The 26,141-nt window shown below is 43.2% G+C and overlaps 1 protein-coding gene across 9 annotated transcripts in view; it reads left to right on the forward strand.

Annotated features, from left to right (window-relative positions):
* Positions 1 to 26,141, forward strand: part of LOC118360891 (ankyrin repeat and SAM domain-containing protein 1A-like) — a 114,369-nt gene that overhangs the window by 65,866 nt on the left and 22,362 nt on the right. For 6 of the 9 annotated variants that reach the window (XM_035740428.2, XM_035740432.2, XM_035740433.2 and 3 more), the window contains 3 exons: positions 17,100 to 17,147; positions 19,153 to 19,222; positions 23,455 to 23,570. In XM_035740428.2, coding sequence (XP_035596321.1) covers positions 17,100 to 17,147; positions 19,153 to 19,222; positions 23,455 to 23,570 — 234 coding nt within the window. Of the gene's footprint in view, positions 1 to 8,683; positions 9,039 to 17,099; positions 17,148 to 19,152; positions 19,223 to 23,454; positions 23,571 to 26,141 lie in introns of those variants that run through there. The other 3 variants (XM_035740430.2, XM_035740438.2, XM_035740434.2) reach the window with 3 other exon arrangements.

Genomic DNA, 26,141 nt, shown 5'->3' on the forward strand with positions numbered 1-26,141 from the left:
TTCAATTTTGGTTTCATCTGACCAGAGCACCTTCTTCCACATGTTTGGTGTGTCTCCCAGGTGGCTTGTGGCAAACTTTAAACAACACTTTTTATGAATATCTTTAAGAAATGGCTTTCTTCTTGCCACTCTTCCATAAAGGCCAGATTTGTGCAATATACGACTGATTGTTGTCCTATGGACAGAGTCTCCCACCTCGGCTGTAGATCTCTGCAGTTCATCCAGAGTGATCATGGGCCTCTTGGCTGCATCTCTGATCAGTCTTCTCCTTGTATGAGCTGAAAATTTAGAGGGACGGCCAGGTCTTGGTAGATTTGCAGTGGTCTGATACTCCTTCCATTTCAATATTATCGCTTGCACAGTGCTCCTTGGGATGTTTAAAGCTTGGGAAATCTTTTTGTATCCAAATCCGGCTTTAAACTTCTTCACGACAGTATCTCGGACCTGCCTGGTGAGTTCCTTGTTCTTCATGATGCTCTCTGCGCTTTTAACGGACCTCTGAGACTATCACAGTGCAGGTGCATTTATACGGAGACTTGATTAGACACAGGTGGATTGTATTTATCCTCATTAGTCATTTAGGTCAACATTGGATCATTCAGAGATCCTCACTGAACTTCTGGAGAGAGTTTGCTGCACTGAAAGTAAAGGGGCTGAATAATTTTGCCCGCCCAATTTTTCAGTTTTTGATTTGTTAAAAAAGTTTGAAATATTCAATAAATGTTGTTCCACTTCATGATTTTGTCCCACTTGTTGTTGATTCTTCACAAAAAAAATACAGTTTTATATCTTTATGTTTGAAGCCTGAAATGTGGCAAAAGGTCGCAAAGTTCAAGGGGGCCGAATACTTTCGCAAGGCACTGTTACATCCTTTGTCTGCGAACTGGCAGTGGAATGACTCCACATGACTCGATTCCCCTATTATGTCTGTGGCAGAATCAGCCATGATGCATTTGTGATGCCGAGCAGAGGGAGTCAGCCAGGGGCTCAAGTAACAGGCTCTCCACAGTGACCAGATCGCGTTGCTCTGCGGTCAGTCGGTGTACCTTTACACAACCTTATACCAACAGGCACTGGGAGCCGTGATAACGGGAAAGTTGGGGGTCGATATCCTGGTTTCTCGTCTCTGTGATTAGCATGCAGGTGGCCAGAGCAGAGCCAGCCTGCCTGTGTGCCCGACCTTGTGTCCTACACAGAAGTATGCTTTTAGATGACCCCTCTACCTGACCTCTCCAAGAGGGGTGGTGGAGCAGGAGAGAATTGTATTTTTGTTCCATCAGCCAAAATAATTGATAATCAACCCAGAGTAGAACCTTTTGTGCCCCACCTTCACCTCAGCTGAGAGGAATGACAACAGGAGCTAGGCTATAGCTGTATCCAAGTTAGCACTTTATTCCCTATATAGTGTAATACTTTTGACCAAGGCTCTGTATAGGCCTAGGGAATAGGGTGTCATTTCAGACGCACAGCTCAGACTCAGCCCCAGTAGTATAGTTGTGATGACAGCTGTAGAGAGGAAGTGGATGGACAGTCTGTGAGTGTGACACGCACCACCACTCAGGGAACTGAACCATAGATCATTATCTCAATAGCCTGTTTATTTGAGCCATTGATGCCTCTCCTCAACACACTTAGCTATTTTATCTACAAAAGGCTATTACATTCAATGCAAAGGGAATGTGTTTATTTATATACTATTTATTGGCATGGGAAATATATTGCTGAAGCAAGTGGAATAGATAATAAACAATCAAATTAACAGTGAAAAGTTTTAAAATAATAGACATTTCAAATGTTATATTATTGTCTATGTGCAGGGTTGTAACAATGTGCAAATAGTTGAAGTACGAAAGGGAAAACAAATACCACTCTGGTATTCCATCTGTGGTATTCCATCTGTGGTATTCCATCTGTGGTATTCCATCTGTGGTATTGCATCTGTGACATCCCATCTGCCGTATTCCATCTAATAGATATGAGAGTAGATAATAGATAAGTCAAAGCTTTCCTTGATTTTGTGGTATTCTGACACTGTGTACTCTTTGTTTAGGGTCAAATAGCATTCCAGTTTGCTTTGTTTTTTGTTTAGTTCTTTCCAATATATCTTTTAGTTTTCTCATGATTTGGTTGGGTCTAATTGTGTTGCTGTCCTGGGGCTCTGTGGGGTGTGTTTGTTTATGAACAGAGCCCCAGGACCAGCTTGCTGAGGGAACTCTTCTTCAGGTTCATCTGATCTTCTAGGCGATTGTCTTTTCTGGATTTTGATAATTAGCTGGTATCGTCCCAATTCTGCTCTGCATTCATTATTTGGTGTTTTATGTTGTACACAGAGAATGTTTTTCCAGAATTCCACATGCAGAGTCTCAGTTTGGTGTTTGTCCCATTTTGTGAATTCTTGGTTGTTGAGCGGTCTTCAGACCTCACAATTGTCGAGGGCAATGGGTTCTATAACTTATTCTATAAGTATTTTGTTTTGCCAGATCCTAATTGGATTGTTGGATTTTATGTTCCTTTTGATGGCATAGGCCCTTCTTGCCTTGTCTCTCAGATTGTTCACAGCTTTGTGGAAGTTACCTGTGGTGCTGATGTTTAGGCCAATAGTTTTTTGTGTTCTCTAGGGCAACGGGTGTTTAGGTGGAATTTGTATTTGTTGTCCTGGCAACTGGACCTTTTTTGGAACACCATTCATTTTGTCTTACTGAGATTCACTGTCAGGGCCCAGATCAGACAGAATCTTTGGAGAAGATCAACGTGCTAATCTAGGCCCTCCTTGTTTGGAGATGAAAGCAACAGATCTTCAGCTAACAGTAGACATTTGACCTCAGATTCTAGTTTGTATGAGGCTGGGTGCCTGCAGACTGTTCTAGTGCCCTTGCCAATTTGTTGATATATATACTGTATGTTGAAGAGGCTGTGGCTCAAGCTGCATTCCTGTCTCACTCCACGACACTGAGCAATGAAATATGCATTTTATTTGTATACATGGATTTAAGGTTTTTCTTCAGCACCACTTTCCATCAATGTATATAGCAGATCCTTATTCCAAATAGAGTCAAAAGCTTTTTTGAAATCAACAAAGCATGAGAAGGGTGTGCAGGGTGAAATATGTGGTCTGCAATACAGAAATGCGTTAAAGTCAATTTGACATTTGCTCAGGAAATGTAGGTGTCTGCTGTTTATAATGCAGAGGATTTTCCTGAGGTTGCTGTTGATTTCATGGTCAAATTTCTCCCCGCTTTTTGGGATTTGGGTGATCAGCCAGAGCTGAGGATGATGTTAAAGAGTTTAAGTATAGCCAATTGGAATTTGTGGTCTGTATATTTTAGTTGAATTTGGATACCATCAACTAGGGATACACCAATATTACATTTCTGGCCGATACCCATAACCCATATTTAAAATTTGAGCAGCCTTTTAAGCATTCTAGTACAGTTAAATAGTTGAAAAACACACACACACACACACTACACATCCTGACCGAAAACTTATTTTGTTGGCATTTACATATGTCCCCAGTAAAACATAATAAAAACCTATTTCTTTCATTTACTTGTTGTGCTGTTTCATTGTTAATTTGTTCAGTCTCAAACAGGATAAACCCTGTTTTCTTGTCTGCATCGAAGTAGCGGTCCTTGTACCTAGCATCGAGAATGGTGGCGACACAGTTGAGGCTCAGAGAGAATGCCACCAAATCGCTTGTTCACAGTCTCTAGTAGAGTACATTTCCAATTTAACTCAACGGTCTGTGTTGACATTTTTGTTGAGCAGGCGTTTCAATGACATGACAGGGTATCACGTCTGCTGCAGACGCAGTTGAGCTTATTCCTCCAGTCAGTTGTTCGAATGGAACTGGGAGGGTTCATGTTTACAAGTTTCAAACATGTTCTCAAATGCCATTGAAATAGCTGCAGCGTTATGAGAGAACCAGCACATTCTTGAGCATGCAATGCGGCTTTCCTCAGTACGAAATCCTCGTCGACCCACTGTGCTGTCAGACTAATAATGCTCATGTGGTTGACATCACTGGTCCAAATGTCAGTCGTGAAGCTAATAGCAGTGACGCCCATAGCAAGTAACGTTCGCTCATGGAGTTTCAAAAATACTGTGTAACTCCGGTAGGGCAACATCTGAAAAACAGCGCCTACTTGGTAGTGTGTGCCGGTGCTCGACCAGTCGGCAAAAGCCAACATCACCCACGACAGAGAACGGTTGATTGTCAAGGGCAATGAATGCTATTATCTTGGCTTTAATGGATTTTGCCTTTGAGTTGTCTCCCTGTAATTGTATTACTCTTTCAAATTATTTGAGTTACTCGATTTGTTAACTGCTCGATCCACATGGCAGACATTGTGGGCGAGGTTAGGAATGCCGTGTTGCACGTGTAACGCTATATTTTTTTTGCCAATGTTGCCATTTTTAGCTCAAATCGGCTGATTCCGATATGCTTACCGATATATTGTGCATCCCTACTATCAACACCACAGGCCTTTTTGGATTGGAGGCTTTGTATTTTGTCCTGTAGTTCTTTCAATGTAATTGGAAGAACTACCAGTCTATAACACTCTGACAGCGGGAGAGAGAGGAAGGGAAGATTGTTTCACTTTTGTACCGAGACTCCAGTCATAACTTTCTGTTCGTACAACTGTAAGACCTATTAAATGTATTCATTCACCAGTTAAATGACTTTTCATGGTCAAATGTTCTGCTGTGAACTTCATGAATACGTCTGTGTTGCAGCTGTCATCAAGGGCATTCACCTTCTGAATACATGCAGTTCATTAGAAGTTGCACAGAATTAACTTTGTCCCATTACTTCAAAGTGCTCTGTCATTCCAGTCCCCTTCTGCAGGCACAGTGTTAGTATTATCAGTGTGGTTCTTCTCTCAGTTGTAGAGCATTCCGTCCCAAGTGGGTAATGGGGTCACCAGACTGGAACAGCTTGCCATCTTGAATCTTTAGTTCCCCTGCTGAAACGTTCAGCAATATGAGGATACTTTATACCCTCCTGATGATACTGTAGCTACTGGGACTAGCCTACATTATGAGTGACACAGGAGCCAGGTCCGACTCTGTACACTGTGATCACTCACAGCTTGATTGAACATCTCACCTTATGAAGTCCTGGAGCTGGAAGATGGGATTCGGCCTTTCCTAGAGGCTGCCTGTGGATTAAGTCATGATGCAGTTGTGTGGTGATAGGAAGAGGAGATGCCACACCACAGCAGCTCCCTACTGATCAGAGCAGCACCAGCTATACTCCTACAGATGTTATTTCCTGGTCGGCTCATCCTTATTATACAGTCTATGTCTATTCTATGTCTATTCTACAGTTAGATATTTAGATCTGATTTGACTGAGCTTAATAAGAATGTCACGTTGCCAATCACAACAAAAAGGTAAGGCAAGGATGTAATGTAAACTGAACATTTTGTGTAAATTGAAATCTCGTTACACTGCTCTCCTTAAATGTCCGTCAATGAGAATAGCCTCAATGGATCGGGTTGCGTAATGTAGGACTTGAACCTAAGCAGCAAAGGAAAGAGGAGGGTTATATAATATCCACTTGGAGACTAGTGTTCCCTTGCCTGTGGCAGGATCTAGTCACAGAGCAGCTAAAGATCCTGGGACTAAACACCTCCCTCTGCAACTGGATCCTGGACTTTCTGATGGGCCTCCCCAAGTGGTGAGGGTAGGTAGCAACACATCTGCCACGCTGATCCTCAACACTGGAGCCCCTCAGGAGTGAGTGCTCAGTCCCCTCCTGTACTCCCTGTTCACCCACGACTGCATGGCCAGACACGACTCCAACACCATCATTAAGTTTGCAGATGACAGTGGTCGGCCTGATCAGAAAAGGAAAAGGAGGACCTAGCACACCCCCATTCTCATTGACGGAGCTGTAGTAGAATAGGTTGAGAGCTTCAAGTTCCTTTCTGTCCACATCACCAACAACAGAGGGCACGACAAAACCTATTCCCCCTCGGGAGACTGAACAGATTTGGCAAGGGTCCTCAGATTCTCAAAAGGTTCTACAGCTGCATCATTGAGAGCATCCTAACTGGTTGTATCACTGCCTGGTACGGCAACTGCTCGGCCTCCGACCACAAGGCACTACAGAGAGCAAGCTGCCTGCCACCCAGAACCTCTACACCAGGCGTCAGAGGAAAGCCCAAAAAATTGTCAAAGACCCCAGCCACCCCAGTCGTAGACTGTTCTCTCTGCTACCGCATGGCAAGCTGTACCGGAGCACTTAGTCTAGGACCCAAAAGGCTTCTCAACAGCTTTTACCCCCAAGCCATAAGACTCCTGAACAGGTAATCAAATAGCTACCCGGACTATTTGCATTGTGTCCCGCCCATCTTAATCTTTTCTTTTTATTGGCAAGTCTGAGATGAGGCCTTTTCTTTGCAACTCTGCCTAGAAGGCCAGCATCCCTGAGTCGCCTCTTCACTGTTAACGTTGAGACTGGTGTTTTGTGGGTACTATTTAATGAAGCTGCCAGTTGAGGACTTTTGAGGCGTCTGTTTCTCAAACTAGACAATAAATGTACTTGTCCTCTTGCTCAGTTGTGCATCAGGGCCTCCAGCTCCTCTTTCTATTCTGATTAGAGCCAGTTTGCGCTGTTCAATGGGCAATTTCTTTAGCCTTAATTTCTCAGAACAAGAATAGACTGACGAGTTTCAGAAGAAATTGCTTTGTTTCTGGCCATTTTGAGCCTGTAATCGAACCCACAAATGCTGACGCTCCAGATACTCAACTAGTCTAAAGAAGGCCAGTTGTATTGCTTCTTTAATCAGAACAACAGTTTTCAGCTGTGCTAACATAATTGCAAAAGGGTTTTCTGATGATCAATTACCCTTTTAAAATTATCAACTTGGATTAGCTAACACAACATGCCATTGGAACACAGGAGTGATGGCTGCTGATAATGGGCCTCTGTACGCCTATGTAGATATTCCATTAAAAATCAGTTGTTTCCAGCTACAATAGTCATTTACAACATTAACAATGTCTACACTGTATTTCTGATCAATGTTTTTTTAATTAACAAAAAAAGTGCTTTTCTTTCAAAAACAAATAGATTTCTAAGTGACCCCAAGCTTTTGAACGGTAGAGAACATGTACATATTACCTCAATTAGCCCAACTAACCGGTGCCCCTGCACATTGACTCTGTACCGGTACCACCTGTATATAGCCTCACTACTGTTATTTTCACTCTCATTTTACTGTTTTTTTATTTGTATTTCTTTACTTATCTATTGTTTACCTAATAGCTATTTTTTGCTTTAAAATTGCACTGTTGGTTAGGGCTTGTATGTATCCATTTCACTGTAAGGTCTACCTACACCTTCGGTGCACGTAACAAATAAGATTTGATTTGATTTGAGATGGAGTTGTGTTCCTGTGTGACAGAATCTAAGTTGGTATGAGGAGACCTTCTGTTGTGTTCATTTACGTACTGCAACCTCTTGAGTGCCCTGATCTGTTTTGAGTACTTGTACCTCCTATGAGTAGTGGCAGTATTGCTTCATATTTGAACGTTTAAAAGACCATCTCTTTTTTTTCTTCACACACCTTTCATGTAAAGGTTTGACGGTTACCAGAGATCTCAGTTCCTATAACGCCCATTATTGCCGCCTTGTCTGTATTCACAGGCTCCCTGTCGCTCTCTCTGTCACCCCCTCAGCCTGAAGGTTGTCAGCTGGTCAGGTAGGATCACTTATTGCGGTGTAGCAGACCGGAGAGTTGACAGTTTGCTCAACAACCTAGCAGAGGTGAATGCTAATGCAGAAACCCTGAGCTGCGGTGTTCAAGATAACAGCCAAACGTTGCCTTTCAACGCATCACTCGGATTAGCATGTAGCCTGTCCGTGATGCGTATGTGTGTGTAAGAGGGAGTAGGGTATGCAAGTTCTTTCCTTTGGCAAGAAAAAGTTCATTTTCAGATTTTTTTTTATGTCCTCAGTTTTCATGACTTTTCTATTTCTTCTTTTTTTGTCTATTGAATAGGTAATAGGGCTGTAATGCTCAGTCACCCAGGAGGGGTTGCCCTGGGTTACATTATACCTAACTCATCACCCATTGGGCAGTTTTCTTAAAGGTCTAATGCGGGCATTTTTATCTCAACATCAAATAATTTCTGGGTAAGAATTAAATACCTTACTGTGATTGTTTTCAATTAAAATGGCCTTCTTAGCAAAGAGCAATTTATCAAGCTGAAACTTTGTTCTCGCACTGTTTTCAAGAAAACCTCAAGTACTCGGTCTGCACCATTGATGGAATGTTTAACAAATGAAAGCAATATTAAGCAAAAGTATGTTTTCTAACTTTCCCCATCCTTTGTTTTAGTTATTTAGAAGCCTGCAAATATCCTCTGTAAATAGGTCAGTTTTTAAAGTGTAGCCCTTCTCTATTTTCTCTATCCCTCTCTTAGCCGTCTCTCCCTCCCTACTGTTGCTGTGAGGAGCAGCCAGCCTGGCTGCGGGCGGCCATCTTGCTGGTCACGGCTGGCTGCTCTGGAACACTCTACTGAGCTGTGTGACAGCATGTGGACGAGGGGGTCCCAGGGCACCAAAAAAAGCTATTTCATTGTGTGCCTGGGTCTGCTAACTCCTCCTTTTCTCACACCCTCTCTTCTTTACACACACAGCCTGCCTTTACAGACGAGGAGATTTTACTTACATGAGGTCTTGGCCTGCGCTTCTGCATTTAAGTGTGTGTGTGTGTGTGTGTGTGTGTGTGTGTGTGTGTGTGTGTGTGTGTGTTATGGTGTGTGTGTTTTAAAGCCCATGCTAATGCAGGTTTGTCTCAGTCTTAGGATCATACTGAACATGACAGTCCAGGGGATACATTGTTTGGGCCAGTTAGAGTAGACCCACAGATGGGAGGGGATAGAGAGAGAAGAAAGAGAGCGGGAGAGCGACACATAGACAGAGACTGAGAAGAAAGGATAGTCATCTAACAGCCCACTTCACTTTTGCTTCGTTTCTTGTCCTGCTCCCCACGGATCCCATGGCCACTATGAAGCCAGCTTTTGTGAGTATATTGATTCTCTTTACACAGTGTCTTTCAATTTTCCATTAATAGAAATTATGTTGTAGTCTACCTCTTTTTCTTTTAGATATTGTTTCATTAATATTAATAATATTGTAACGTTTTCTTTTCCATCTTATTAACTAAGCCAAGGATGTTTTCCTACTTTAGCCAACCTCATTGATCAAGACTTCTGCCTAATCTTCTGTGGCATTTTAAACTCCACAGGCTGTTTTTTGAGAGTATATCAATGTTGCTATTATTGTTTTTCTGTATCTGTTAGCACTCTGTTTGTTTGGTGAGGGTTAAGCTCTTTTCCCAGATTCTCCCTCTGAGAGAGGAGATGGCCTGAGACCCTGTAGAAATAAGAGTTAAATCCCCATGCTGTGGGTTAGGACCTGCTGCTGGGAGCAAACCAAACTCTGTGTCATCTCCTGGGGTGACCAACGGAGGGTCACTCTGGGGCAGTTGGTGGAGGCAATCGGTGGAGGCTATTGATTGTGCTGTGTACCAGTGTCAGTGTAGATCCCATGGCACCTGTTCAGAGGGTGTTGTGTTAGTGTTTAGGCCCTCTGAATGGCCTCTCCAGGCCCTGCTCTCGGAGCCAGCTTGCTAATGTGAGGCTCGGCTCCTAGATCTGGGCACGCTTTCCATTTAGAAGACCTTTATTTTACCTCCAACACACTCTGCCAGTTGGCCCTGGGTCTCGGTGCCTAAGGGTTCTCTCTGTCTTTGTCTCTCTCTCTATCACTCTCACTCCATTTCCATCTCGCTCCCTCTTTCTGAATTTTTTATCTCCATCACTCTGACCCCAACCCCACCTGGTAGCTAACTCACTCCCTCCTCAGCTGTTGACCTTTAACACCCCCCTGACCTCTGACCTCTTCTCATCCTATCAGGTTGATGGTGCCCATAGACACTAGAGAGCCCCTCTCACAATGGATGTGTCTCTAGGACCTGTATTTGGATTAAAACCTTTTCTCTTGTCTCAGCTCTGTGTTTGGTTATGAGTATCTATCCCAGTGAGAAGCTTCCTTGGCTGTGTATGTAGGCCTATAGGCTGTACCTTGAGGAACCACCAGGCCGTTATATCCTCTGCTCAGATCAGGATGTATTTACTTAGTCTCACAGTATATTAGACCTGTCTGTCACAGCCAGCCAACTGCACCCTTGAAAGCTGATTCTTATGTTGGATGAAGGGTGCCAAAATATCAAGGTTGAATGGTGCTAGCACCGTGTAGTGTGTGTGCGTAATGTGTGTCTGTGTGTGTCGGAGCACAGCTTGGTGTGTGTATACAGCTGTGTGATGTACAGTAATCAATCATTTCTTCCTATTGGCACCTTTCGGGTCCCATATGCTCGGAGGAGGTGTATTCAGGGTATTGTCCTGAATCACAGGTTGGTAGACCATTACAGAGAGGTACAGGGTTTGGCAGTCAGGTTCTAGAGGGGGAGATAGAATCCAGACATCTCCTCCATGAAAGAATGTAGCATAACATTACTCACATTAGCAGTTTCCCCTGAGAGCCACAGCTCCTAGCTAGATTACCAGACAGCAGCGTATAGCACAGCCACTCAGACAGACAGAGGATGCTGGCTGGGCTGTATTGTCCAAAACTGCTCATTACTGGGAACTGATGACACTCAAGGGTTTTATTCTGCAGGCAAACAGAGAGCCTATAGATCTGAATGAAGCCACAGTCCTGTCATCTTTATCTGGGCAGGCCACACTTAGAGCTTTGTGTAACCACTTTACAGGAGACCTAGCATTCCTCCACAGAGTGATAATTGTCCCAACTCATCAATCTCTCCGTTTAATTGCAACATCAGGTTTGGAAAGGAAGCAATGCAATGACATTTATGGACGCTAGAGTGAGCGAAATTGTATTTTACACAAGCTATAAATAGATATTTAGAAAATAATGTCCTTATCCTGTGAGAATACCAGTATTAAGGAAGGTATCCTTATGGACCTTTTTGTCTTTTATTCAGCATGATATATGGTTATGACATCCATTGTTCTCATAGTTATTTTATTTCTTTCTCATTCCCAACGCTCCTCCTCCCCGAGAGAGTTCTACATAATAAACCTGTCCTGTTTGAAAATAAACATCTCTGCTCATGAGTGTCTAACACACATTCGGAAAGTATTCAGACCCCTTGACTTTTTCCAAATGTTACAGCCTTATTCTAAAATTGATTAAATTAAAAACAATCCTCAGCAGTCTAAACACAATACCCCATAATGACAAAGCGAAAACAGGTTTTTAGAAAACATAAATACCTTATTTACATAAGTATTCAGACCCCTTGCTATGAGACTCAATTGAGATCAGGTGCAACCTGTTTTCATTGATCATCCTTGAGACGTTTCTACAACTTGATTAGAGTCCACCTTTGGTAAATTCAATTGATTGGACATGATTTGGAAAGGCACACACCTGTCTGTATAAGATCCCACAGTTGACAGTGCATGTCAGATCCAAAACCAACCCTAAAGCTCCGAGACAGGATTGTTTCTAGGCACAGATCTGGGGAAGGGTACCAAAACATTTCTGAAGAACACAGTGGCCTCCATCATTCTTAAATGTAACAAGTTTGAAACCACCTAGACTCTTCCAAGAGCCTTCCGACCGGCCAAACTGAGCAATCGGGGGAGAAGGGTCTTGGTCAGGGAGGTGACCAAGAACCCGACAGCTCTGACAGAGCTCCAGAGTTCCTCTGTGGAGATGGGAGAACTTTCCAGAAGGACAACCATTTCTGCAGCCCTCCACCAATCAGGCCTTCATGGTAGAGTGGCCAGATGGAAGCCACTCTTCAGTAAAAGGCACATGACAGCCAGCTTGGAGTTTGCCAAAAGGCACCTAAAGAATCTTAGACCATGAGAAACAAGATTCTCTGGTCTGATGAAACCAAGATTGAACTCTTTGTCCTGAATGCTACTAAGTGTCACATCTGGAGTAAATCTGGCACCATCCCTACGGTGAAGCATGGTGGTGGCAGCATCATGTTGTAGGGATGTTTTTCAGCGGAAGGGACTGGGAGACTAGTCAATATCGAGGCAAAGATGAACAGAGCAAAGTACAGAGAGATCCTTGATGAAAACCTGCTCCACAGCGCTCAGGACCTCAGACCGGTGCGAAGGTTCACCTTCCAACAGGACAACGACCATAAGCACATAGCCAAGACCATGCATGAGTGGCTTTGGGACAAGTCTGAATCTCCTTGAGTGGCCCAGCCAGAGTCCGGGCTTGAACCCGATCGAACATCTCTGGAGAGACATGAAAATAGCTGTGCAGCAATGCTCCCCATCCAACCTGACAGAGCTTGAGAGGATCTGCAGAGAAGAATGGGAGACACTCCCCAAATATAGGTGTGCCAAGTGTGTAGCGTCATACCCAAGAAGACTCAAGGCTGTAATCGTTCCCAAAGGCACTTCAACAAAGTACTGATTAAAGGGTCTGAATTCTTATATAAATGTGATATTTCTGTTTTCCTACAAACCTGTTTTTGCTTTGTCATTATGCGGTATTGTGTGAAGATTGAGCGTAAAAAAACAAACAATTTAATCAATTTTAGAATAAGACTGTTACGTAACAAAATGTGGAAAAAGTCAAGGGGTCTAAATACTTTTCGAAGGCACTGTACATAGCCTATCTATCTATAATGGGGGAGGGATCTGTCATTCCATGGTGTTTTCATTGCAAAGAGAACAGTGCCAGTGCCATGGAGGGGACTAGTTAATGAGGAGAGAGGGGCAGAGCGAAAAGAGTGGGATCAAAAAGCGGAGTGAACCCCCCCTATTCCACAGATGGTTCAGGCTAAACCCTCTTGTCCCCTTTCTTTTGAGCATGTGCCTCATCCTTAGTGAGCACACAGAGAGGAGAGCCAGTATGGAGGCTGCCAGTTAAGGCTGATATGGAGAACCAGCAGATGGTGATGGGAAAGGTAGTTTAGTCCCATCTGTTTTCAAATTAGGCTACCTGAATGAGTCAGCCAGCGTGCCAGCCAGCTTGTCGCTTGCTGTCATAGTCCCATTTGCAACCTGCCGCATGTTTTTACAGGTTAAAATGTGTTTATGCTTGTTATGCTATGTTTATTTTTGTTGGTGAGCGAGTTTCAAGTCATTGTCACATGCACAAGTACAGTGAAATGCCTTTCTTACAAGCTTTTTCCCAACAATGCGGTAATCAATATCAGTAGTACTATAAAGTAGAACAAAAACACAAGAAAGAAAAACACAAGAAGTAAGTAAGCTATATACAGGAACAGTTCCAGGGTCAGTGCCAGTAAGCTACAGTACCAGTCAAAAATTTGGACACACCTATCATTCCAGGATTTGTCTTTATTTTTTATATTTTCTACATTGTAGAATAATAGTGAAGACATCAAAACTATGAAATAACACATATGTACTCATGTAGTAACCAAAAAGTGTAACCAAATAAAAATATATAAAAATATATTTGAGATTCTTCAAAATAGCCACCCTTTTCCTTGATGACAGTTTTGCCCACTCTTGGCATTCTCTCAACCAGCTTCATGAGGTACAGTAGTTACCTGGAAAACATTTAAATGAATAGGTGTGCTTTGTTAAAACTTCTTAGGGCTGCAATCCCGTTAACGGGATCGATATGACAACAGCCAGTGAAAGTGCAGGGCGCCAAATTCAAAACAACAGAAATCTCATAATTAACATTCCTCAAACATACATGTATTTTATACCGTTTTAAAGGTAATCTTGTTGTTAATCCCACCACAGTGTTCAATTTCAAATAGGCTTTACAGCAAAAGCACCACCAACGATTATGTTAGGTCACCACCAAGCCACAGAAAAATACAGCCTTTTTTCCAGCCAAAGATAGGAGTCACAAAAGGCACAAATGGAGATAAAAATGTATCACTAACCTTTGATGATCTTCATCAGATGACACTCATAGGACTTCATGTTACACAATACATGTATGTTTTGTTTGATAAAGTTCATATTTATATTTAAAAAATCAGTTTACATTAGCGCGTTACGTTCACTAGTTCCAAAAACATCCAGTGATTTTGCATAGCCACATCAATTTGACAGAAATACTCATTATAAATGTTGATGAAAATACAAGTGTTACACATGGAATTATTGATATACCTCTCCTTAATGCAACCGCTGTGTCAGATTTCAGAAAACTTTACGGAAAAAGCAAACCATACAATAATCCGAGAACGGCGCTCAGAAAAAAAAGATTTATCCACCATGTTGGAGTCATCAGAAATAACATTATAAATATTCCCTTACCTTTGATGATCTTCATCAGAATGCATTCCCAGGAATCCTAGTTCCACAATAAATGTTTGATTTGTTCGATAATGTCCATTATTTATGTCCAAGTAGCTACTTTTGTTAGGGCGTTTAGTACACAAATCCAAACGCTCGTGCAGGTCCAGCCGAACGTCGGACGAAAACTTCTAAAAGTTATATTACACAACGTAGAAACATTTCAAACTACGTATAGAATCAATCTTTAGCATGTTTTTATCATAAAACTTCAATAACGTTCCATCTGGATCATTCCATTGTCTGTAGAAAAGCCATGGAACGCAGGTCGCTCTCATGTGAAATGCGCATGACCAGGACATGGCTCTCTGCCAGACCACTGACTCAAAGAGATCTCATCCGGCCCCACATCACAGTAGAAGCCTTATTCAAGTTTCTAAACACGGCTGACATCTAGTGGAAGCACTAGGAAGTGCAACATAGCCCTATCGAATACACAGTGGGATATTGGTTGAGTTCAAAAACTACAAACCTCAGATTTCCCACTTCCTGTTTGGATTTTTTCTCAGGTTTTTGCCTGCCATATGAGTTATGTTATACTCACAGACATCATTCAAACAGTTTTAGAAACTTCAGAGTTTTCTATCCAAATGTACTAATAATATGCATATATTAGCAACTGGGACTGAGGAGCAGGCCGTTTACTCTGGGCACCTTATTCATCCGAGCTACTCCATACTGCCCCTGCAGCCATGAGAAGTTTAAAGTTCATTTGTGGAATTTCTGTCCTTCTTAATGCATTTGAGTCAATCAGTTGTGTTGTGACAAGGTAGGGGTGGTATACAGAAGATTGCCCTATTTGGCAAATGACCAAGTCCGTATTATGGCAAGAACAGCTCAAATAAGCAAAGAGAAATGACCAGTCCATCATTGCTTAAAAACATGGTCAGTCAATCTGGAAAATGTCAAGAACTTTGAACGTTTTTTCAAGTGCAGTCGCAAAAACCATTCAGGCGCTATGATGAAACTGACTCTCATGAGGACCGCCACAGGAAAGGAAGACCCAGAGTTACTTCTGCTTCAGAGGACAAGTTCATTAGAGTTTTCAGCCTTGGAAATTGCAGCCCAAATAAATACTTCAGAGTTAAAGTACCAGACGCATCTCAAAGTCAACTAACTGTTCAGAGGAGACTGTGAATGAGTCCTTCATGGTCAAATTGCTGCAAATAAACCACTACTAAAGGACACCAATAATAAGAAGAGACTTGCTTTGGCCAAGACACACGAGCAATGTACATTAAACCGGTGGAAATCTGTCCTTTGGTCTGATCAGTCCAAATTTTTGGTTCCAACCGCTGTGTCTTTGTGAAACAGATGATCTCCGCATGTGTGGTTCCCACCATGAAGCATGGAGGAGGAGGTGTGATGGTGTTGGGGTGCTTTGCTGGTGACACTGTCAGTGATTTATTTAGAATTCAAAATGTATTTAGAATTCAAGAACACTACTCAAGAACACTTAACCAGCATGGCTACCACAGCATTCTGCAGTGAATGCAGAATTGCACTTAGTGGGACTATCATTTTGTTTTTCAACAGAACAATGACCCAACACACCTGCAGGCTGTGTACGGGCTATTTGACTAAGAAGGAGAGTAATGAAGTGCGGCATCAGATGACCTAGCCTCCACCCGACCTCAACCGAAATGAGATGGTTTGGTATGAGTTTGACCGCAGAATGAAGGAAAAGAAGCCAACAACTGCTCAGCATATTTGGGAACTCCTTCAAGACTGTTGGAAAAACATTCCAGGTGAAGCTGGTTGAGATAATTCCACAAATGTAACTTTTAACAAGGCACACCTTGTTAAATTAATTGAAATTAATTGAAATGCATTACAGGTAACCTCTTGAAGCTGGTTGAGAGAAGGCCAAGAGTGTGCAAAGCTGTCATCAAGGCAAAGGGTGGCTACTTTCAAGAATCTTAAATATATGACTCGTACTGTATATACAGGATCAGTTCCAGTATCCGTTCCAATACAATATTTGCAATGTGCAGGGATACTGGAGTGATAGAGGTAGATATGTATGTATGCATCAGGATGTATGATAAACAGAGTAGCAGCAGTGTATATGATAATTGTGTGTGAGTGCGTGTGTGTAGAGTCAGTATGAATGTGTGTTCTTGTGTGAATGCGTGTGTAGAGTCCTGTGAGTGTGCATAGTGTCAGTGAAAAATGTTAATAGAAGGGTCAAGGAGATTTCTGGGCCTACCTTCAGCTCCAGTATTGTTCTAAATGGAAGAAAAAACATGAAACAGTTTGACACCTGGAGAGTAAAACCCTCAGTAAAACGAGAGCTCTGATCTCTGATGGTACTGCATGGAGAGGTGTGTGGGTGTTTCTAATAGAGCTGTGTCCTGCAAGTGGAGTAATACGCGCACACACACACGCACTACCACACACTTCAGCTCTTTAAATGATCAGCCGAATGGCTGCATGATGCTGGTTCATAGTTTACAGCATCAAAAACTGTAATTCTGCAATGATCTAATATGCATTAAGATTTGGGCATCGCTTATCAACAAAGTATTCTCACAATTGCAGTTTGTTTCTTGATGCAGGATGTTCTCCTTTCCAATGAGGATGTTTGTCATGGCCATATAGAACTTTGTTTTATGTTTTCCATTTTGAATGTTCTTCAAATGTAGGAAGTCAGGTTTGGTCTCTCACATTTTACTCTGCTGGGCCAAAAAATGAGAATGTGGAAATGAAAACCAAACAACAACCTGACTCTCTCCCAGCAGATGCCTCCCACACTACCTCCTCGGAGATCTCAGTCCTCTGAAAGTGTAAGAGAGCACGTCCTTCATATATCTCCGTTGGTGGTTTTTTTGGTCCTGTGGTACTCTTCTCTTTCTGGTGTGTGTCTTTCCTTTTCTTCTGGGTCCTTCTTATTGATGGAGGTGAATACGATTGTTCTTTTTTGGGAATAACCTTTTTGTGAGACTCTTGTTACTCTAACAATCTAACCTTTTAGTCTGTTGTTCACTGCTTTGTCTGTAAGGCAAGACGCCTACCTAAGTAGGCTCCACTGCTTGACCTTTCATAGTCAACTTCTTTTATTGCGCCAATTGTTAGCTACCTCTTCTCATGATGATTTAACCGTGATCACTCTGAACGCTAATTTCCACTAACTTTTTTGCTGGGAAATATACATAGACTGACTGCTCACCAAGTGTCAAACTGACTAAGGTAGCCCTCTCATGTGGAATTGGGACTAATGCATTTCATTCTCCTCCTTTTAAATGTAAGGTTACATAATAGAGGCCAGGCCTGTTCTTTGTGCATTGACCTGAGAAACTGGCAATCACATTTAATTATTCTGGTCCGATGTGTATATGTGCATCTCTTCCTTTAGTTCTAGTGGTTGAGAATGGTAGATAGTATTATTAAGTTGTTAACAAGAGTTTACATAAGGCTTCCTGTTCTCCTAGTGCCTCCAGGCAGCAGAATGCAGTGTCTACCAGAGGCAGGGCTCTACATTGTGACCATTGTACTTGCATATGTGCCTAAATATTTTCCTCTGCGACCTGGAATTTTAATTTAGGGGCACCAGTGCGTCTAGAAAAATTAAGGATTTTAGCTTTAATATCTCAAACATTTTCCATTGTGCTCCTAAATCTTGTCTTGCATGTCTTTGCATGCGCCAACATTTTTTAACTTAGGCGCACAGGTGCTCCTTGTAGAAAAGGTCAGCGTAAAGCTCAAATCAGACATGCTGACGCAGAGTGCCCCATAACTAGTCTCTGCACTGCATCGAACCTCTCACCTGGATAGAGACCAGGCTTTTTCATAAACTATAAAGTGCTCTAGGTAGGGAAATTCCATTGCTTTTAGAGTTTTAGCCTTTTTCTTTACAACTGCGCAAAAGCACTGTTGACATTTACATCAAAACCCTACAATTATTCCTGTGTGAAATGACATCTCTCCTTGAAAATTATCACTGATTGAATTAAGTGTCAGTCATGTGGAACAGCCATCTGTTCCAAACTAAAGGGGCCTCATGTAAAGAATAGAGCCCGTCTCTCATGACGGAGCACATTTGTCCTGCAAGTGGAGACTGAAGTGTTTGGGGGACACTGTGATAGTGGCTGACAGCAGTGTTTGTTGGTCGACTGTCTCTGCCCTGGGTCCACAGAACTAGAATGGGGGATTCTATTTCTCATGTTGGGTCGGCCTGTCTGGTGTGTATACCTTATCAGAGTACCTGAGCATCATCTATAGTTGGATGATGGATGAGATGGGGGAGGTGTGTTCTGTGTGTGTTAGAGGCATGCTTCTTGGGGAATAATCAATAACAAGTCCTCTTGGGTTCGGGTCGATTGAGATATTTCTGTCGTATATTTAGAAAGGAGAAAGAAGGAAACAGAGTTCTCTGAAGTAGGGAAATAATAGCTAGATCATATGCAGCCCCAGTTCTTTTCCTCTAACCAAATGTGTGTTCTTTCCTGTTGAAGTCTGATTCTGATTCATAAGACAGAAATGTTTAAATTAAATGAATTAGACTACCCTGCAGTCCCTCTAAAAATGAAGTTGTAACATGATACTCAGATGCGTAGCCATTTTTGATCAATTAATAACATTTCTACGTATTGGTTAGCTCATTCTCTTTTCACAGCCCCCGGTCTCAGACAAGTCTGGTCAGCAAGATTATACATTATTTAAGGGATCATTTACAGTTACTGTACTGCAGTGTGGGATTCAATGCATGTGGGTAACTATTGTCCCTTTGGTGAGAGGTGTGGCAGCCATCTTGTCGTTCCCTCTGACACACTGCTCTGTTCCTCTCCTCAGATTGAGAAGATCATGACACTGATTGGCGCAGGCATCGATTTCTCCAGAGACCAGCAGTACGCTACCCCAGGTACGGTAAGATGACAGTCCCCAAAGCATTTTATATAACTTAACATGCAGTATTATCATAGCATATGCAATGTATCCACTTACTCTGCTTCGTGAACATGGTACAGGTTACATTTCCCCTGTCATTTTCATTTAAGAACATCCCAACCTAATGTCAACTTTTATTTTCCTGGTCTACTATTGAAACTCTCTTTCTGGTCAAGACTCCCATGATCCATCTTTCCAAAGTCCAGCTTTGTATTATCTTTCCTATAGTCAGTTCTGTGTGTTGTTGGGTATAAAGAGAATCAATACATTTGATAGTTTCTTTCCTCTAGGTCTTTATCTTCCTTTACCATCTTGTGTAATCCATTCCATCCCAGTTAGAATGGTGTGCTCTGTGATTCCAACAATGTGTCCCTGGTGCTATAAGGTAAAACCTTTTCATTACACGCCTGGCTGTTTTGGCCGAGATAATTCAACAAGTAAATTTTTTTCCAGAATGTTCCATTTCACTGCTTTCTGTTTTCTCCAAAGCCATGGCCATTAGTCTTAATAAAGTATGTAATTCAGTTGGCATTGTTGTTCACGCCTTGGCATCCTATTTGTGCTTGTGTGTGTCTTTTAGGCATTTAGGGGACCCACCACCACCACTTCATGTGTATGTTGTTTGGGCTTTGTAATGGTCCCTGGAGACCAGTCATTTGAGCCATGTGAATAGCTTAAAGCCGGGGAACTGAAAGATACTGTAAATACATGAATCATGATACCCACACTGACGGCATGGAGGGAAGGGGCATACCTAGTCTGAATGCATTCAACCAAAATTTGTCTTCCACATTTAAACACCAACCCCTCGGAATCAGAGAGCATGTAGGAAGTGATGAATGGGTTGATGTTAGTGATGACTGAGTCGGACACACAAATGTACCATCCGGGTGGCAGCTGGCTCTTTGAATAGCACACGAGGGACCTGTTATAATAGTGGGTGACCAGAGATTACATTAGTACCAGTGAAGGACGTGGCCATATTTTGAATGTAGATTAATAGTTGAGTTTATTCAGCCATTGTTAGAAATTACTTTCAACAATTCCCAGTGTGTTCTATGTAACCTAAGTAGAAGGTTTACTGTAAGGACATGAATCCATTGGCTCACACTGTGGCTGTCCTTGGTTTAAGGCTGTCTCAGACACTGTTTTCTGACCCAGATTGGTACACCACTTCTGCCAAAATGTCTTCACTGGGGGTCCGACACTGTACCCCCCACTCGCTGGTTTTGCCCTCGTTTCCTTTGTGGCTGCAGGACAATATGGCTAAACTTGGAAGGAACCATTTACTATAGACCCATTTTAACAGATATCTGTGCAGTCACAGAATTATGTGCACTAAATATACCACCTATGTTAACCTAAAGTACAGTCTGCTACTCTCCTGTAAAGCTGTCCTTTAGCTCCGATGGATAGTCACTCAGGGACCAGGGGACTGTGGGAGTGAACCAGAAGCATGGCCTCCATTCCTGTCAGCCTCCTCCTCTGCTCCTCTCCACAACATGCTGCTTCTTTACAGTCACAGAAGGAAGATGAACCAGCCTTGAACGTTAAGCCCACGGCGATGTTCCAATGAAGAAAGAGAAAAAAGGAAAACCGTTGGCCATCTCGTTATTGCATTCTGGCTGTTTTTCGCTTGTTTGTTGTGGTCTGCATTTGGAGTGAGCTGTTAATATATTAAGAGGCATGTATTTCAGGGAATGAGCTCATTTGACCTTGCAAACATGCATTAAGGCAAGAATAAGGCAAGCCCACTGCAGTAAAGCTGTTGCCCAGGACGGCCTCTGCTGCGCTCCGGGGGCTGTTTGGGTTGTTAACCTTCCTCTGTGAGCCTAAATCAACTAAAGCATATTTTCCACCAGCCACACCCCTTAGCACCATCTCAATGAGTTGACTGTCATGGGATCATGGGACCTGCTGCTAGGAAAGGCTTCTTGAGGAAGGCTGTCTTTCTGTTGCACACCATGTGAAAAGACTCTGTTCTGTCTTCTGATCGAGTTCAGTGTATTCCACAGTGGTGGTGGTAGATAGCGGCGGAGCTATGAAGTTCCCCATTGCTGGTCCCTATAGAACCTGTCCCAAGTCCCTGTCCTATTCTTCTCTGCTGGCAGATGGAGAGATATAGAAAGAAAAAAGAAAGGGATGGTGATCAAAAGATCAGGGACTAACAGAGGACAAGTGAAAGCAGTGAGGGACAGGGTTCCCTGTAGCTGAAATGAATGGCAGCAGCTCACACTCACAGACAATGAACAGCAGCCCTGTGGTGTCTCAGAGAAAGAGAGAAGGAGAGAGTGGAGGGAAAGGGAAGGGGAGGGAGTAATGGATGAAGAGCAAGCGAGTTGGAAGTCGGGAGTCAGAGTGAGTGAGAAAGAGAGCGAGAGAGCGAGGAATCTCAGGCAGCAGTACTGTGAACAGTCCAGACAATGGAAGGACACCACCTCGAGCATCTCTAGGATTGTGTGCGGACCGTCCGTTTGCCTGAACATCTTGAGTGGAGTATCTGAGTTAAAGCAGAAGGGAGCCTGCCGTTAGACTCGAGCAGTGACAAACAGACTGTGTGCCTTAAGAACTGCGGTCTCAAAGCTTTCATGCCGGCAGCATAGGAGTTTAACCTGGAGACTTGCAGCAGGTCTTAAAAGCTGCATGAAGTAGTGGACTCTGGATACTTGCTAGATTTGTTCCTAATCTGAAGTGTAGTGGCTGTGGACAGGACTGAAGTGTGTGTGCTGTGAGGACTAACGTGTGTGTGTGTGTACAGTATGTTCTGTGTATTATGACAGGATCAGAACTGGGTCAGGGGTTGTAGTAGCGTTTCTATAGGTTAACAACGTATTGATTGTAATATAGATTGTTTCGCATTAGATATCTCTGTATTGATGACTTAAATCTACTGTATCTATTACATCATTTCGGCACAGAAATAACTGATTCTCAAGATTGGCCTGAAAGCAGTGAGTGCCCTAATTTTTAAATATTTAAATGATTTGCAGTTAATTTGAAGGATACTAGACCAACCAAGTGGTGATGGCAGATGGCTGCACAGGGGGACAGATTATTTCTGCTGGAATGTTTTAATATCCAGCTTTGAGTTAAATGAGTGATGTTGATCCCAAGTCATGCGAGCGTGTGACCATTTACAGCCTAAATCGTTAGGATTAACTCAAAGGTGCATGTTTTGAGTTAGCTTTGATCAGAATGAGTTACTTAATGTATTAGATTAAATTGTTTACAGGTCCAGAGTGAATGCCCCATCTCAGCACTTACCCACCCAACTCCAGTGTCTTCTGTTTCAGGAGTCACATGTAGACATTCAGTTAATTCTAAGCACAGCTAGTAACCTTGATTGATTCATCATAGCCATCTAAAGCTAATTACTGTCACTCTGTTTTCAATTATCACCGCGGTCTGTCGTTCCTCTCTGCCACGCTGGGTTTCCTGATTCACACTTGTAGTCCAGGTGGGAGACTCCTGCCTGGCGTGTGATCTGCTGACCGTGTGGAGAAGTGGCGAGAAACTGGGATGGGCCACGGATGAACTGTCTTAATCGTTCGTCTCCTTCTGCTCCGTGCGAGTTCTAAAGAACTTTTCACTGGGAGAGAAACCCCCCAACTGCTGTGATACGCTTCTCTCTCGTTTCAGAGATCCTCTCCCTCATTAACAACTGGAGCAAGTCAGCGGAGGAGGAATCAGCAAGCTTGCAACTTTAGACAGAATATCCTATTTCCTGTTTCAAGGGAACCCATCTTGTGTAAATAGAATGTAGTATATGGACCATTTTTGTCTAAGCAGGAAAATGTTAGATGTGTGGCTGTTCTCGAACCTGTTGAATGTATTTCTGTTTTTGAGTGCTTTTGAGCTGGTAACCAGAGCAGAGTGGAAACAGCATTCTAGGTGTTAACTAGGAGAGGGGACCAGAAGCCCCTCGCCCCCTGAGACCCAGTGGTCTTTAACTCGATCCCAGGTGAAAGTGGTTTGGCCTCCGCTGTTGTGCGGGAGCCACCGCCTGCCCACTGTGGTGCCACGGTCACGCTGTCTCCCCTGCCCACTGTGGTGCCACCGTCACGCTGTCTCCCCTGCCCTCGTGGTGCTGGTGCGCTCGGTTCTGCTGGCCCAGGATGATGTGGCAGTGCCATGTGTCGTCGTCGGAGTGCCGCTGCTACCGGCTCAAAGGCTTCTCCCTGCTCAAGCGCTTCCCTCTGTCTGCAGGTGGGGCGGCTGGGCGGCTGCTGGATCAGCCCGTGGGAGACTGGCTGGAACACGTGGGGCTGCCGCAGTATGAGAGCAAGCTGCTGCTCAATGGCTTCGACGACCTGCACTACATGGTGAGTCAATCTCACACACACACACACCCCTCCTTCCTCTCTCGCTGTCTCTCTCTCTCTCGCTCTCTCCTTATCCTCTTAAATTGTACCTACCTCTCACTCCTTTGTGGGTTAATCTGGGGCTGTCTCACCCCCTATCTCACTGCCTCTTTCTCTCATCTTCTGGAACTCTGTCTATTCTTTTGTTCTGCCTGCCTACCTCCTTTCAAAGTCAGTCAGACCTCAGAGAGTCAGTCTCCTCTTCTTCCTTCAGTTGGTATTAATCAAGTATCGATGCAGCCATCCAATAGCCTTAGCAGATCCCATTAGCTTTCCCTGTAAATTCCAATTTACTGAAACCCACCCTGAGATCCCTGCCTCCCCCTTTCATTCAATCACATGTTCCTGATTCTCCTCTGTGCAATAAGACCCAGGTCCTCAAGGGGTCATGTCCTTCCTTGTGTGATGTCTTTGTCATAGATCTCATTCACGCCAGGAACTTTTTGAAGAATTGCTGTTTCACACAGGTGCCTATGTTGCGTAATTGATTGCATCATTGTGTTTCATGATTTAAGCTTCATCTTGAAAATAATTGAAAAGGGTGTTTATGTATGTAATGTCACCAAATATTCCATGCAATTGTCCTCATTGGATAATTGAATACAGTTAATCAAATTCCCTGCTCAGATTACATGTGTGGTACAGTGTTGAGGCATGCATCATCTCATTGGAAAGGTCACCTTTTAGCATTGCCCTTCTGACAGGACTGGAGCAGTTGGTTGGTTTGATGCTTGGATGTTGATTTATTGGGTCCCCTCCTCTGAGTGGCTGTCTGATTAGATGATGTTCTCGTGGTTGGTGACATTGGCATCGAATCCCCTTAGTGTGATGTTCCTGTTTACTAAATTACTCTGTAAACGAAATTAACGAAAGCATTTAAAGATGAAAATATCAGTGAACCCCCTAGGCTCCCTCTCTCTCTCTCTCTCACACACACTATTTCTAACACACACACACACACACACACACACACACACACACACACACACACACACACACACACACACACACACACACACACACACACACACACACACACACACACACACACACACTGACAGCCAGTCACAACTGCTGTGAATAAATTACTGTTAAATATTTCCAAGGATAGTGCCGTGATATAGGCTATATTCTAATGAACCATATGGTTTATCTACTAGAAATTCATGGACAATATGGACACATATAAACAATGAATACTATATATGAATATAGTTATTCAAGTATACATTACCAAAGTTATGATAGATTGCCATAGATTTTCTGTTAATTACCAAAGTTACAGAACATTTCTGTAACTTTGGTAAATTATCGGTAGCTTTGCAACCCGAGTCAGGGTTGAGCGAGGGGGACAAGGAAAGGCTTAACACTCAAGAGGTATCTAGGCTCTGTGCCAAACGGAAAGCTGCAGAGTACACACAACCTATTCAGCCTGTTCACAAGTCCAACACAACCTGTGTTATCACGCAGCTAACAGCAGTTATGTGTTTGATGCCATTATTACTGTTGGGAGCCCCATTGTGCCCAACTCTCACCTTACAGCTGCTCAGCCAACACTTCCATAGTCTCACATTCTTTCACTCACAATCAGTTGACTGCCTGAGTACCAGCTGCTGCCTCACCATAATTGAACTGTATGTCAATAACTGGTTGGTTGGTGTTATTGTGGTGTTGCCAGGCTGACAAGGGTTATCCAGCCCCTGGTGTGCTGTGTTGTTGTTTTCCAGCCATGATGGTTTTTAGCAGCTTCAGTAATGATTGATGGAGGAGAGGATGGAGGTCCCTGCTGGCCAAGCAGAATAGTAGGCCGTTGGGCCGGGAGCTGTAAATTAAAGAGCCATGTTGTGTCAGAATGAAGATGTCCCTCCTCACCTAGGCTTAACTCTCTATCCTACACACACACACCTTCCCTGAAACATTCACCTCTCAAGAGAGTTAGTGTCTCTGTTCTTCTGTCTGTGTGCGTGTGTGGGCTTGTGAGAGAATATTTAGAGGCTACTTTCCCCCCCTTAAAATATCTACAGTGACAGTCACAGGTGATGAATGTGCAAATGATGCGTCATTTGAACACTCTGAGCGTTGGTAAAGGGATGCAGTAGCAGCACTTTCTGTTCCCCCGGTCTTTCCTCTCTTCTCCAGACAGTGAAGGTCAATGGGAAATGTTGATTGTTTGCTATGGTTACAGTCATTTCCGTTAGCGGGCGGTCATCAATTGTAGCCTACCGAGTGGGTCTCTGAGAACAGAGAGAACAGACTGCCTTCCCTTGTTCTCTCCTTTTATTCCCTGGTTGTTTGTATCCTCCCTCAGTGGTTTAGATGTACCCTTGTACAACAGACACTAACTAGACTTTGTGTTTAATTAACGCCAATCTGATTTATTATCCAGCTCTGCGGTGTACTTTGGATAAAAGTCAGCCTTGGCTTCAACACAACCTTGGAGACAGCAGCCTGACCAGGAGCAGCTTGGCCTGGGTTTATGGTCCTGGCCTTGTCTATACTGCCACTTTGGTTTAATGGCTGAATGGACCAGCT

This window comes from Oncorhynchus keta, chromosome 28 (assembly GCF_023373465.1).
Source record: "Oncorhynchus keta strain PuntledgeMale-10-30-2019 chromosome 28, Oket_V2, whole genome shotgun sequence".
NCBI classification, from domain to species: Eukaryota; Metazoa; Chordata; class Actinopteri; order Salmoniformes; family Salmonidae; genus Oncorhynchus; species Oncorhynchus keta.